General features: G+C 40.1%; 1 protein-coding gene across 1 annotated transcript; it reads right to left on the reverse strand.

Moving 5' to 3' along the window:
- Positions 1 to 408: 408 nt before the first annotated feature.
- On the reverse strand, positions 409 to 16,241 carry UBR7 (ubiquitin protein ligase E3 component n-recognin 7). The gene is given in 12 exon segments (XM_054971914.1): positions 409 to 1,974; positions 1,977 to 2,043; positions 3,272 to 3,333; positions 4,581 to 4,743; positions 5,534 to 5,662; positions 7,047 to 7,219; positions 7,425 to 7,530; positions 8,959 to 9,012; positions 9,523 to 9,618; positions 11,894 to 11,954; positions 12,594 to 12,727; positions 15,897 to 16,241. Coding segments are annotated over 12 exon segments (1,278 nt in total). The 5' UTR covers positions 16,059 to 16,241; the 3' UTR covers positions 409 to 1,903.
- Between the last annotated feature and the right edge of the window lie 155 nt (positions 16,242 to 16,396).

A 16,396-nucleotide genomic window follows, 5' to 3' on the forward strand; every position in this document is an offset into this window, starting at 1 on the left:
AATGGTATTTTTCTCTAGCAATCTCAGCATCAATATATCCGATTCTCAATATGGCCCCACTGTGGCTGGAGACTGGGTCAATGAACGGACAAGCCAGATCTTTCTTACAACCCTGAGAAAAGCTCCAGGTTTGCAGAAAGGTCAGAAATCCGAGGGAAGGGGAGATTGGGAGAGGGTGTTTTTTTTAAAAAAAAAATAGAAGCAGTGTCTATAGCTTTAAGAAATGAATGCCTTCTCATTGGTCATTTTGGGGTTGTCAGTAAAAGACAGGAGGAGTGGGTAGGCCTTTTCCATGGCTATTTTTGGCTTTTGAGTGTTCACTCACTGGGGCTACCACCACACAAATCTGAGCAAGCTCTTGCACAGACATGCAGTTAAATTTCACAGACTAAAACAATTACACCTTCCAACAGAGACAATCTTTATTGGCTTGTAATACACTCTAGCTGTTTTCACTTCCAGTTCCATACATAAAATAAACTATACCTGTGTTCCCCTAGCCTTAAGATACTTTTCAAACAAACTCATTTCCTCTCTCTTATAGGAAAGATGCATTATTCTAATATCAAGCACTGAAGAGTTGAGCTTCTTGCCAATACAAATGTGGCTGAGCGATATACTCCCTCAGGTTCATTGCTGAACAGTTAAGATGTTTCATTTAAGATTCTGAACTAATTAGAATGCAAGTTACTGGAACAGTTTGTGTCTGTGTGTGTGTGTGTGTGTGGATCCTTTGAGCATACAGCTCCCATCACTTACCAAATCACAAAATACATTAAGTGGTGTTTGCATGATATTTACATTTGCCTGTCAGGCTGGCACCACAACAACATACAAGATCTCTCTCAAACCTGGCTAGGTATAGACAGGTTCCAGAATCATGCTGTTTTGGCATGAGTAAGTTCATACAGCCTCTCTCGTTCAAAGTCAAGTGTTCAGATTGACACTGACATTGCTGCTATATTGCAAGTACACAGTCCCTCCCAACTACAGTTGAGAGAGCCACAAATTTTGTTATGTACAGGCTGTGCCTGCTTAAGCAACGATTGTCTTGATCTGTGAACAGTTAAGAACTGATCTGATTAAGTTAGTTACCGGTCTTTGTAGTATGCTTGATAAGTTTCTCTTAAATAGACTTGTAGGTTATCCCTCTTAAACGTTTACAAACTAATACAACTGTGTTATTTTCCAAAACTTGAGACCCCCTCTTCAGTCTAAAAACAGCAAAGGCTTTCCACCTAATAGAACCAGCCTGCAGCAGATATTTTATTTACATTCTGTAGGGCAGGAAAGAAAAATAATAGTAATCCTATACAGTAAAAGTGATTTTTCCCAGCAAGGAATTATTGTCTGGAATAAGTACCCATGTCAAAGGTGTAGCCTTATTCTTTTATAATAAGTTATAAATCTTACTTCAAAAACAGCTCATGAATTTCCATTTTGACATGGGTAGCTTTTAAGAAGCAAAAGCCAATAGACCAGACTACACACCAGAAACCAATATGGATATACACATAACTGAGTAGATACAAACCCTTGTGTTAAAGATGGAGGTCTGTATCAGATGGGGCACCTTGATCCTAAACATTAATCTGCCAAGCACACTGATCTAACTTTTAAAAATGACACACATGAAAAATAGTTCACCTATAGCAGTTCAGGAGAACAGTTGTTCCTTTTCTAAGCATGTACCTTTGACACTAAATAGAAGCCCAAGGGATATCGAGGATCAAAGTTCAAGTAACTCTTATCAAATAACACCCCCCTCCCCCCCCCCCACAAAAAACACATTCTAAAAATCATGATCCTGTGTTTCTTTTTAGTACAGCTGCTCTCACATTAGAGCGCATGTCTAGGCGGTAAGAAAGTACATTAAAGCAGAGGGGGGGAGAGGAGTGGAAAGCTAGTAGAGTTGCCTGAAAAAGCTTGTTCTTTGACTTCCAAGCCAATCTAGCTGCAATAATACTGCATCCGGTCTGTCCTCCTCCTCTTTCGAGACTGAAATTCTTCAAAGAATTGCTGAATGTCCTCTCTCTTAACAACCTGTTGGGAAATAAAGTCAGAAAGAATATTGAAACTGACAAAGTCAACACTCGACAATGAATGTTGGGTAACAAACAAAACATGCTCAATATGTGGAGCAAGCCTGAAACTTTGGACTGCAATCACGAGTCTTAACATGAAATTGTACTGAAGACAGGCAAAATCTAGTCTGGCAACTGAGCTGCTGCAAAACAAACAAAAAAGGCCACTTCTTCCCATGAGTGTTACCGTTTATAGGTTACCTCACTCCACCGTTTCAAATTTGCTTGATAGGAAACTATAGCTTACTAGGAAACAAGCTGCTCCTTATGCAGCAGCAAAAAGCAAGCTACTCACAGCACAGGTACATGATGGATTCTCCAGAATGAATTTGTAAATTACAGGTTAATTTATAAAGTCATTTTACATGGAAAAAACAAAACCAGCATGGCAATGGATTATGCAATAGGACAACACAATGTTATGAGCAGCTGAGAGTCAAAGGACAAGGATGGGTAGTAAGCTTGCAGCCCCTGAGAACTTATGGAATGACTGAAGGGTGGGATTTTCAATTTGCCCCCTTCCCAATTCTTCACAGCCCCATCCCCACTTGAGTATATCAGTCACAAGTCTCGGTCTATTAAAAATGACAGATTTACATGCAACTGACTTTGCTACTGTACCAATTAAATTGACTTCAACAGCTCCAAACAGCACTGGTATTTCTTGACAACACTTTCCTGCTTCCATGGCACCAAGAAAAGGTGGTATATGGGACAGGAGACAGTGTCACAGGAACCTCATAAATAAGATGCCATCTAGTACAGTGGCTGCAGCAAGGGAAAACTGGGTGAAACTGCCCCCACTTTCCTTGTTAAGGTGGCACAAGAGCTTCTCTTGGCAGAGGCAGGAGAGTATCCAGTCCTATGTCTTTAAAAAACTGAAAATCTGGTGGGAAGAAAACCTTGGGCAAATTAATTTGCTACTCATAATGGTAATTTTATAACCATAAGCAGGTAAGAATTGAGGCTTTTTATTCAAACAGTTTGACATACCCAGAATTTCTCCCCGTTCTCAGATAAAATAAGCCTCATGTTCCAGTTGCAAATTAATCAGCAAGGGATGTCTTTCCTTCACAACAGAGCTTTACAAATGATTTCTAGTTAACACTCAAGATAATAACTATATTTTTCAGTTGTCCAAATATATCCCAGCAATATCAATAAAACATGAAGTCAAACATACTTACAGTCCCTTCATCTGCAAATCGTCTCAGATAGTCTGTTAACTCTGTTTTCAGGTCATTGTATTCTAGACAGGGTAAAAAACAGTTTTTAAGTTGTGGAACTTTTTCCTTAGAAATGGCATCTCCACCTCCATTTTTACCTACTGCCAAAGGTATGAGGCAGTATTTTTGCCACACTGCCTCTCAACTTCCCACTCATTTTTATATGTGCCCAGCAGTTAGTGTGGATCACAAAGAAACAAGTTCTAAACCAGTTTCAATTCTAGAATGCCCCCAATCCCTACATCATTTAAAAGTCAGTCCAAACAAACAGGCAAAAGGTGAATCAAAGCAAAAAAGCGATGCCAGTGGTGGATGAGATTCTATCTTCTCAACAGACTTGGGTTTTTCTGTTACTTTCTAAGCAGACTTAAGTGTAGTCTCTAGAAAGTTACATATAGCAGACTTTGTATCATCTAGAACAATACACACCTCAGAAAGAAAATGTTACATTTTGTAAAATACTGCCAGCAGCCTCTTGGTGGACAAGCAAATACAAATGACGTATAGCTTTAATATGCCTAAATATGGGTGAAATCCAGGCCATTTCTTACACACAGGTCAATGTTCTATTCATCACTAGTCAAACTTAGTAAAATCTCATTCACCCAATACTCATTGGCAATGCCACATTCCTACAGAGTACAAATAGCAACAGAATGAGTTAATGGGTACTACAGTCATCTTCCCAGAGTTAAAACTTTTTTTAGAAAACAGGGCCCCACTTTGCTATAGAGCCCAAATGTTAGTAAAGATATGCTTGAAAAATCATAAGTTAGAATTGCTAAACAAAATTTCCAGTATTTAGATGGCAGGGCTTCAGTGTGCTATCAACTCCATGGGCCTCCTCATGATTAGCAGCAGAATATCTGATACAAAATAAGCATTCACGCAAGTCTGCATATTTTCTTAGCACAAAGTACACAAGCACTTCCATTGCCTTTGTTGCCTGAAGTACACTTAAGAAGCAGAACAGACTGTGCTGCAATAGTAAAGGTAAACAGAGAGGAGGAGGAGAAGTAAGAGGAACCAAAGTAGTTGTCAATGAAGTCTCTGCAGGAGCAGCGTAGTTCTGGATCTGAGCTTGGGTATTCTCAAGGGTATCATATTAAAGATCAACGTAAGCTTAAGGACATTTGTAACTTGAGAAAATTAGCTGGTGCTAGAAATCAATGCTAGGTTAAATAATAAAGTGCCATTCCTTGCCCTAATATACGCCTGTGAAAGGATGTTTTGAAAATTTAACTGTTAACTACACAATGAAGCTACTTACCACAGATGAGCTCTACCTGCTGGACTCTATTCATGCTGCTAAGTGTGTCCATAAGAGGATCTCTCCTGTCTGCTTCCTGGTCACTTGTCCCTTTATTTTCATAGGCCAAGACTGTATCACATTCATCTGTTAGAAATGAAACTTCCAGATCCAAGTACATTTTCTAAAAAAACAAAATAGAACTCTTGGAGCACTTTAAACACTCATGATTTCATTGTGGCATGAGCTTGCTTCATCAAACACATCTGACCCCAAACAACTCAAGTCATTAGTCTTTAAGTATCGTAAGAGTCCTTGTTTTTGTTTTGCTGCAGCAGACTCTTAGGGAATTTCAATGATATCAATTTTTCACTGCAAAACTTGTGCATTAGGCTCAGCATCTTTCATCCAAAAGATGTGCATTTCATTCACCCTTTGAAAACACATTCATTTTGAAGCATGATTACTTTATACAGAAATGTATTTGCCTGGAATATTTTCAAATGTAGTAAAGGAAGCCACACGGATGTACAGTTGAAGCTTCTACGTTTGAACCCAAGAAGAATTACTCCAAAGAGAAACTGAGCCAGGCAAGGAAGCCTATAGCCACGGGGTCACTGCGCTTGCCTCCAGAGGAACATGGATCTCCATCGTTCAGGCCAAGAATTGCAATGGCAAAATGGAAGGTCTGTCAAAGGGCAGCCTACTGAGACAGCACATCCCTCCCCTCAAAATGCCCACAGATTTGTTTAGCCTTTCCTGGTAACTTCACATGCTAACGGATCCTACAGGTTGCAGACAAACAATATTTCTTTAGTATTACTATTTCTTTATTTTTTATATGTCTTAAGACAACTTAAAATAAGCAAATACTTCCCAATGTTCCATTTCTATTCATTCAACGACCGTTTTATAAATAAGTTCCATTCTGGATACTTCTACAAACTTCAGTCATGGACTCAAAAACTACATACCACACATTCTTTGCAAGTGCACAATTTGCTCCGCCAGTTGTGAGGCCAAAACGTGGCTGTGTTGTTCTTTAGGTGCTGCTTGGCTTGAAGTTCTTGCAGCTTGCAGGTGGAGGTTTCATTCTTAACCATCTGTAATAAAATTAAAAACCACTTGTCACTTCAATTTCCATTTCTAGATGTAAACAAGATAGTTCACTTCTGACCCCAAATTGTGACAGCAGTATGGGGAAGATAGTGAAGCCAGAAATTAATGGGCAAGACAAAGGCCTTGTGCAGAAATATAACCTACCCTTATTTGCGCTTAGAGCCACCTTTGATTTTCAAAGGGTATCATTCTCCATTCACCACTCCCAATTTTTTTTAACATGGCACTGATAAAAACCTCATCCTAACAAATCTTTCATGCAAAGAATGTAAAGAACACCATCCCAGGAGATAAAGCATGCCTTGGTTATTCCCAACTCCAAAGGCACCTTTAGCATGCTACATTCTGCTCCTTTCCAGTCACTGCTTGTCCAAAGCTACAGAAGCTGTACTACTAGGGGGGCAGGCTTAGAAACTGGGTTGCATTCAGCACAAGATTTGTTTGCCTTAGAGCTCTTGTACAAGCAGAAATGTAAGACAAAGACAGTAGTAGCCATTTGTACCAAGGCAATTTTATTGTAACCCCCACTCCCTTGCATTTCCACTTATACAAGATCTTCTGCAACCAATTTCTGGGTACTATAATATATAGGAAGGAAAATGCTAGGTGTTGCACAAGATCTCACACAAGCAGAATTGTGTACGTCCATCTTTCCACTTGGGCATTGCTGGATCCATGTCCATTATTCTTGATTGTGAGAGTGCTGCCCACCAGGATTCCCCAACTCATTGGAAGCTGCTTATTTTTTAAAAAGTGATCACATGATTTGAAAAATTCCCTAAACCACTAGTGAACATCCTTCATCTAGAAGGATGAAAACTGTCAAACCACAAGGGCTCGTGCATTTCATACAAGAAGCTAAATGCTCACGCTGTCGGATATCCCACAGGCAACCCTCCATCAGGAAGACCACAGGGTCAAGAAGAGGATGCCATAGAACAGCAGCTGAGGAGGTGGCAGCAGCAGACCCAGATTACTAAGTGAACACCCACACCCATGTTCTGTCTGTCCCAGACTTCTAGTGGCAGACACCTGGGAAAAGCCATGCTTTTTCAGAAGGCTGCATACATTGCCTGGACAAGCCCCACTTTACCTTCCTAGCTGTCTCTTAGACTGCTGACACAGGAATAATATGGATGGACCACCCTTGGCCAGCAAGAGTTAAGTAAACCTTCACCAGGCACTCCTGAAAATGCCCTAACATCACCGATTTCTCTGCTGTTAACTGTTAATTTTCACAGATTTTTTTAAAAAAATACAAAATGGTATTATTAAATTTAAACAGAATTTAAGAGCTTTCTTCCATTCATGTATATCAAAGACAGAACTTGGAGCCTTAACCTGCAAAAGAAGGAACACCGGACTTACACCTGAACCTTCGGAGCTAGAGCTGGTGGATGGCTCATTACTCGGTGCTACTTTCTCTTCTTCGGTTTTTACTTGGCAGTCTGCACCATTTTCCTTTTTAATTTCTTCACGTTCTTCAACATTCAGCACAGTGCCATCTTCAGCAGCCGGGGTAACTTTGGTCACAGTGGGAACTACAAAATACAAGCATTGACACCAAGTTATCAGTGTGTCTGTGGAACACACTTATTTCCTGAAGCATGTGTAATTAGTTCTTAATAAGACAACCTTCCAAAAGAATAGTTTCATTCACCTTAATAAAACTAAAATGCTTAAGTATTTTCCTTGAAGTAGATTAAGAGGCTGCTATAACACACCAGCTCCTCTTATTTTTCTTACCTGCTAACTGAGAGGCATAAGTCCATAGGAATGGGCAGCGATCCATGCATGCCTGACACACCATTTCATGGAAGTCCCCACTATCTGGAGGAATAGCACCAAGATGCTAGGAGGCAGGAAAGAAACAGGAAAACGTGTAATGCTTTACTACGTAATTATTTTTGTGTCTTTATTTCAACTAAGTAACATGGGGTTTTGAATACATGTTAACCATGGTTAAAAATGCAGGCCTCTAAAAACAAGAGGGAGGGGGCTGGATGAGTGAGTGAAGTGTGTTGCGACAGGATAGTAGCTATACCCTAGGGGCAGAGTGAGCTGCAGGATAGCCAGAGTGGATGTGAGGGAAGAGTCCAGTCAGTTGGTTTCTGTGTGCGTGAAAGAGTTATTCTGTAAGTGAAGAAGTCTGTGTGTTTGACTTCATGAATGAAATGAGCCTAAGTGGCAACTGGGGAAAAAGAAGTCTTTGTGACCAAGACCTTTTATAAATTTTGGAAGATCTGTCTTGAAACCATCATGCTTATGAAATATTCTGAAACCATTTCACCTATGTACTTATAAATAAATCCTGTTTCTGGTTAAGTATAAAGGATCCCCATTATCTCACAGCCACCCTCCATGGGCTGACTGCCCTGTCATTCTACAATTGTTAACTAAGCCTTCCTATATTATAAGTCAAACTGAGAGTGAATGAAGGCAAGAGCCTTTGGTGACTGCGAAAATCTAAGGAAACACTAAAAAAGGCAAGAAGGCAGTATAATATAGGTCTCATAGGTAAAGATAGTCCCCTGTGCAAGCACCGAGTCATTACTGACCCATGGGGGACGCCGCATCACGTTTTCTTGGCAGACTCTTTGTTACGGGGTGGTTTGCCATTGCCTTCCCCAGTCATCTACACTTTACCCCCAGGAAACTAGATACTCATTTTACCGACCTTAGAAGGATGGAAGGCTGAGTCAACCTTGAGCTGAAACCAGCATCTGCCAGAATCGAACTCAGGTCGTGAGCAGAGCTTGGGATGCAGTACTGCAGCTTACCACTCTGCGCCACAGGGTTCTTTAAAGGGGGCAAAATGCCACACATGACAACACTGTTCCAGGAAACAGTGGTTCATCAGCAAAATGGGAAAGCATAAGGATCTATAAACCCAGTATCAGGACTTCTATCTTTTCTTCTCATTTTCTTCATCTCTAATGCATTCAGGATTAGCCAGCTAGCCAGAATTGACTCTCAAAACTTTCATCATAACTAGAAGCTCAAATTCCTAAACTCAAATTATTCAAACAATACACGTTCCAGCAAGACAGAGATTCAAAAACCCAAATGTGAATAAAATAAAATATCTAGGTTTGGAACTGGAGCTTAATTGTTCCAGAACAGAGCTTAGGGGATTTGTGTGGCTGTTTTAAAAATTAAGCAGCCTCAGAATTGCAAAGATTTTTACAAGCTAGAAAAATCTGGTCTGGCAGCTTACATTTATCGCTTTTACATTTCAATCCCTTCGGTTTAATGAAGTGACGTTATTAGATGTACTCACCCTTCCATGAAACCAGTCTTCACAAATTATGCACTGGATCATTTCATCTGGAATCTAATTCAGAGCCACAGTATTAAAAAAAAATACTAATCCTTCAAGTCTCCCATTATGAAATCTAGGGAAATAAAACTTCCTCCTCTCTTCTGGACAGGCACTTGCAGGTCACCCAACATGCCTGTCATCTTAACAAAGCAGCAAGCATTCAAGACACAAGAGTGATTTTTTTAACTACAATGCTGACACTTTCGGGAAATTAGTTTAGCTACATTATTTCACTTACTTGTCTTAGCAAAGTAGCAGATTTAGTATCTTATGACTAGGATACCTCAGACAATACAATGCAACACACTGCGCAAAAAAAATTCTGCTGGCTTCTGTAATCCATGCAAAACAGCAGCACATAATGCTGATCATCTTCCCAGCTCTGTGCATTAAACGTCTTTCTTCATTTTAATGCAGATGATAAAATAAAACACAGTAAATTTGTTAATCAAATAATGAAGAACTGGATAAAGAATATCCACATCTTCTGAAAAATGCTGTAAGAAGCTGTGCATGTCTTACCTCGTCTTCTGGATCTGGGTAAGGTCTTTTACAAACACAATATAATCCATAGAAATTATCATTATACTTATTTGTTGGATTCAGCTTTGCCTTTTCCTAGAAATAAGTGACATGTGTCTTAAAAACAGAAGATTGAGGCGGGGGAATGTAAAGAGGAAAGCACTTTAACTGGTTAATTAACCGCTCTACGAAGAGCTTCCCATTAACATCATGGCATATTGAATACATATCAAGCACCTACTCTTGAATCTCTCTTCAGGCCTTTGATGTATGAAATAATTTGTGACTCCGTGAGAGAAGCACTAGCTAATCAGAACAAAGATGAATTGATTTCACATTGAGAGCAACTTGAAAACAAAAAAAATTAACTTCAGTAACCACTGGATGACTGGTATCCACTTTAGAGAAATCTTTGGATTTAGATCACGTTATCACTTTTGGCAACTTTGACCAAATTAGTATGTTTCTTAAAATCCCACCAAATTATTTCAGCTCAGTAGATAAATGGAAAGCATATTAATGCTACATTTATAGCTAGCAGCACTCACCGTCACACAATTTCACCAAGGGAAATGTGTGCACCAAGGCATGCATCCAATCCATACGAGAACATACGTCTGGATGAGCTCCATACATACAGTACAGTACTTATCTAGTCCTCACTATGCTGGTTAGATTATTCTTTGAAGTAGGCAGATGTAGGGACACACATTCAGGTCCACTGGTATTTGTGGGCATCTAAGACCAACTTCACAAACCTTAGCAAGTTTTAACCATACTTCTGAAATGCTCATATACAAGCATATTTATAAAAAGAGGAATGGCAGGCAATAGTTCATATTCATTTGTTTACTTATCTCAAATATTCACATACCACCTCCCTACATTCATACCCAAAAAGATTCAGTGTAACAAAAAAGATTAATAAAACAACTTTTAAAAATCCGAAATCAATCCTAAAACCACCTACACACAAATTAAGAAGAGCAGCAACAAAAAGAAGAAGAGACTGAGCAACAAAACATCAGCTTTTGATGGGGGGGGGAGCAATCAAAAGAGAAGCCATTGCCTGAGAAGGCCCTGTCCTTTGTGGCCACTTCTGCTGGGGATACACAACATGAAGCACTGCCTGTGAAGACAAATGCAATGTCCAGGCAGGAATATATGGGAACAAGCAGCCCTTCAAATATCCTGACCCCAAACTTTAAAAGTTAAAACCGGCAACTTGAGCTGGGGATGGAAATGAACAGACAGCCAGTGAACGTAAGTTGCCCAATAGCAGTCTCACTGCTGCATTCTGGATTAGTTGCTGAGCCATATCCAAGGACTGCTCGACATTCTGTATACCAGAGTATCTAACCTACTCTGGAGGCAATGAGAGAGTGTATACATGTGGCCAAATCTCTCTAGTTGAACAACCAGAGCTGGTTACAGGAGCTACGTACTACAGCTGAAATCTGGGCATCCAACTGTAGATTTTGATCTCAAAGCATCCCCAGTCTACAAACTTGATCCATGCAGGGTGGAAGGAGTACAACCCCATTTGAAGCAGGTAACTCCACAATCAGCATTTCAGCATTTCTTCAACTCTGTATTGGATCCTTGCTAACGCTATGTCTTTGTAAACTTGTATTTATTTACCCTACGGCATTGTTTATGAAAATGTCCTATACACTATGGAAATGTTCTTTATACTGTATGGAAATGTCCTTGATACTAATCTCACACTATGTAATCCTCCTTGAGTTTCAGTGAGAAAGGTGGACTATAAATGACACAAATAAATACCACCAATTTACTGGCCCTCATCAATCCCATTATAAGGTGAGATGAGAAATTAGTATCATCTGAATACTGATGATATCCAAATTCATGCCTCCAGATCATCTCTTCCAGTAACTTCATCTGAATGCCCAACGTAAGAGAGTAGAGAACTGAGCTTACTGCCATGGAGCCAAACAACACATCACCAGCACAACCTTCCAGAAAAAATTCAGATTCTACCTGGCTGATATGATAGGCTACCAAGAGGTCCAAAAGAATTAACAGGGATGCTCTCCCCCTCTTCCATTCTAACAAAGGTCACTTACTAGGATGACCAAAGTAATTTTCATCCCCAGGCTAAGCCTGTAACACAGTTGAAATGGGTCTAGATAATCACTTTTGTCCAAGATTACTTGGAAGTAGATAGTTACCATTCATTTGAGTGCACTGTCCAAAAATGGAATATTAGCAACTAGACTTTAGCTCTTGATTCCAGGATCTGGTGAAGGTTTTTTTTCCTTTTTAATAAAAGGCCAAATGCTGGTAAAACAATAGTCTGAATACCACTTCGTTTTTTTCAAAAGTGCGTATGTATGTTTATACTCACAGGAAGTAGCTTGCACTGCAGATTTTTGAATTTACTGTTCCCACAATCACAGCGGAAGTTTCTGGAAGAAACAAAATGTTCTTATGAGGTTTTAGTTTTGTTAATGTCTAATACAGTTCTGCCAAATCTGAAGCAAATAGACCACAAACCATATTTCTATTTGGCTGGGAAATCTATATGGACAAATAGTTATGTAGCAAAATCTATACTTCTGATTTATGACCTAGTATTATTCAATCCTACTGTGCTGAAATTCAGATACAAGTAACCAAACACACTGTTATGAACAAAGCTTTGAAGCGGGCTTTCCATTCTTTTTCAGCTTAAAGCCTTTATGATTTTGGATTATTTCTCATCGCAGACTCACACTCCATAAAGTTGCAGCAAACCAAAGACATTTGCTTGGACTGATACCAATTTCATGGGGGTTTTTTCCCTCTATTTAAAGCCCAGGTTCTTAGAAAATTTCTTAACAGAGGCTTCTGTTTTTTATTTATTAACATACATGATATAAAAGTTTGTACATCCTCTTAACACCTCATCAGCAACTTTCCTCTCAACAAATGAAAGATTTTCAAGAACATTTACTAGACAATTCTTTGTGTGCAAACAAATAAAACGGCAACATAGTTAAAATGTACTGCTTTACATGTTCTTTCGAAAAAATGGTTACCAGTTCTTTTATACCAGTCAATATTACCTTTTTGTATACAGTTCAAATAGCTTGTGAGTTCCATGGCATTCATAACTGCATGCTAAACAGATCCCTGCTGGTTCTTCTCCTGATGGTGTACATGTACTGCATGCATACAAGGCTTGCCTCTTTACAGCTCCCTGAAAAGACAACAGTGAAACAAAAAAGGAGATACAGAAAATAATGTCATACCGACAAATTCAGTGATATAATGAAATACCAAAGACATCAATTTGAATCACATAAACCACATCCAGCTTTCAGCCGTACAGAGGATTCTAATGACTTCTATCTTTTGATCTGACAAAGGGAGCTCTGACTCTAAAAGCTCATATGCCTGAAATCTAGTTGGTCTTTAAGGTGTTACTGGACCCAAATCTTGCTCTTCTGTATTCTTAGCTACATGGCACAAACGTACATCTTTAATTCCTGATCCAACCAGATATAAAATTGCCACACCACAATTTGTATTTGCATGGGTAACTGCACACAAAAGGTATAAAGGTATAAATTAACAGAATAATGAATGCTGCATACACACTGCCAGGGCTTATTTCTGAACAAGCAGCACCAAAAAGCCAGAGACGTTTGTTAAAATCCTTATTAACCAAAACATTGTTTGTGAACATTTAATACCTGCAGAGAATGTGCATTGTATGATGGTAATGAAATGAGATACAGTTCAATTCATCTAAAACTCTGATTACCTAGATACCACACTCTTGACTTGAGAAAAGGCACAGACAGATTTCATCGCCAAGCCCTTAAAAAAAAAGGCAACACTCAGCAAATAGGAATCAAAACTAACATCAAGGAGTTGGCTGATGGCCATCAGGCACAAGGATGTGATTGAATGTATCCCTGAGACCGGAGTACCATATTCCTATATCATGAATATACCTGCTGGGAAGGCCACCTCCCTTCCTCCTAATTCTGAGCACTGATCACAGCCACTTCAGCAATCAGGCAGGTGGGATGCATTCCCATTTGTTTGTGAACCTGCAAACTCTACCTTTTCCAAAGGCCAGACTTTCCAGTGTCAGGGTTTGTTTATAGAGTGTACCCTTGCACAAGTCATGAATTCTAGACTCAGCTTAAATAAAAGATACGTTTATTACTTCAAGGAGTGTTTACAAAAAGCATGAAGCACTCTTACAAAGGCAACAAACATTAGAATAAGAAAACCTCACTGCTGCTACATAAAATCTTCCTATCTAAAAACTTTCAAGTGGGCAGTTAGACATCCATTTGTTGCTTATGTCTCCCATCCATTAGAAAACAAGCCCTGTCCCATGCCTATCTGGTTCAGCATAGGGACATGCTGAGGTGATGAATAGCATGCAGCTTTCAGCTCCTCTCTGGCATACTTGCATCATTGTCTGAGCTTGGTTGAAGAAACCTAGCTCAAAGAAGAATGGAATGGGACTGGGCGGGCTGAGAAGCCATCTTCAGGACTCAGTTCATCACCTGACAACTCAAAAGTCAATCAGGGCCAAGCTGTTAATTAGTGTTTCAGCTGTGTGAAAATAAACATAGAGCCTATCTGAGAATAGCCTCCCAAGGATGAATCAATGAGGAATGCAGCAACTACTTCCACAGGTGTTATTAATCAGTCCAGCCACCACATATCTAGCTAGGCCAGAGCCTGACAACACTTACAATCCTGAACTTGAGTTCAGCCATTTTTACCAAAAACACGGCTTTGAGTTGTCAATTTCCTTACAATACCATATAAAGTTGCCTTCTCTCTTATTATGGAATGGCTTGAAGATGCTCTTCTACTTTATTACTATACTGGCAGGTAACTCCAAATTGGAAACTAGAAACAGAAGGCCTGTAAACAATATGGAACCTATCCTGCTCTGAATATATGCCTGAAGCCATAAGCAGACAAAGCGAGAGAAAAGGGGAAGAAGAGCTGCACCTAAGACTACAAGCTTAAGATGCAACTCAAGAAATCCCTTTTCCAACCTCACTGCTGCCATTCATTCACTAGACAGCCCAGTGCTCTCAGCCCTCCAATCTACACTAAAGGGAAATAATACTGACTCACCTCACAGAGCTGCTGTAAAGATTACAAGACATAAATGCAAAACTGCTTTGAACACACTAGAGTGCTACATAAATACCAAATATTATCATTCAGAAATCTGTAGCCTTATTAGCCATTCAGAAGACAACAGCCATTTAGTATTTATATAAGTCCATCCTACTAGTTCTGGAAACATTCATTTCTAAAAATGATACTGAGGCTGGCTGTGATGGGGCAATATGGAACAAAACATAAACCCAGAACAAAGAAATGTGCTAAGGCCACCTTACATTCTTTTACTTAATATATTTCTGAATCATTTTCCAGTGCATACTCCTATAGTAGCATACAGCAAGTGAAGGCAACAAAATCAAAACATTTATAAAAAATTAGCTCAATCAGCAGGCAGACAAAACAAAACATCCAAAGAGAACCATCTTAATCAGCCACTGAAAAAATGATGGTTGCATTGAAGAGATCTATGCTGGATCTGAGATCAGGTGATGTTTGGTTACTACTACTATCTGACGAAGGAAGCTTTGGCTCTCAAAAACTCATGTGTTGGAAATCTAGTTGGTCTTTAAAGTGCTATTAAACCTGGATTTTACTATTTGACTTGACCAACAAAATTCAATTTTTTTTAACTACTATTGTATTTTTATGGTTTATTCTGCCTCAGCATCCTTCTGCTCTTATAGCTTTTGTACTGCCATTTTTTATTTCAAATATACTGGCTTATTTATCTTTGCATCCCCTGTCTCAAGTACAGAGCTCTATATTTTGAATACATATACACTTATATACAAAGATGCACACATATACAGATATTTCTGTGAACATGTGTGCGTGCATATACATACACACACACTCACACATAGAGAGAGAGCATGTTGGTGCATTTCTAAGTTGTTCCTTGTTTCAGGTGGGTTGCTCTGTTGTTCTGTAGCAGAAAAGCAAGATTCTGGCCCAGTTGTACCTTAAAGATCAACTAGATTTCCAAAGTATAAGCTTTCGAGTGTTGGTCTTTAAGGTGCTGCTGGACCCAAATTGTTCCTATGCTGTAACTTCATTGGAGATCTATTACCCGCCTAGAAATTGAGAGCGGAGTGTCAATAAAAGCGGGATATAAACTTCTTTAAAAGAAAAATAAGTAATAAAAGAAAGCTATCATTGGGGGGCTTCCTTACTGCGCCGTGGCAGACCCCGGGAAAAGGGGAGCGTTCCCTCTGTCACGAAACAACGCCCCCCCCCAACACGCCCAACCACACGCCCCTCACCTGAGAGTAACTGCAGCGTTCGTGGTCGCTCCCGCCCAGGACAGCGCGCGCCTCTTTCTCCAGCTCCTCGTTCTCGGCCAGCACTTCGGCCAGCGACACCACCGGCTCCTCACTGTTCCTGTCCCCTTCGCCAGCAATGGACTCGGGCGCCTCTTTTTCCATCTCACACCACAGCCCCCTCGGAGACCCCCGTCGCGTCGAAAAGGAGTGGGAAAAGGCGGGAAAGCTGTAAAACCGCCACCAGGAGGCGCCAAAGCCGGAAGCGGAAACCGGCTATCGCGCCATAACCAAGAAAAAAAAAGGAACGCTTAGTGGGAAACGGAGAAGAGGCTTCGCGCAGAACAAAAGGCCAAGGGCACGTGACTCGCGCGAAGGGGCACGTGAGCTGCCAGAGCCAATCATGGGAAGAAAGGGACTGTTGAGGGCGGAATGCACGTGAGCGTGGCCTAAAGGGGCGGGGTTATGGAGGGCGAAGTGCGGGGCGGAGTCAAAAGGACCGT

The sequence above is a fragment of the Eublepharis macularius genome, chromosome 2 (genome assembly GCF_028583425.1).
Source record: "Eublepharis macularius isolate TG4126 chromosome 2, MPM_Emac_v1.0, whole genome shotgun sequence".
In the NCBI taxonomy this organism is placed as follows: domain Eukaryota; kingdom Metazoa; phylum Chordata; class Lepidosauria; order Squamata; family Eublepharidae; genus Eublepharis; species Eublepharis macularius.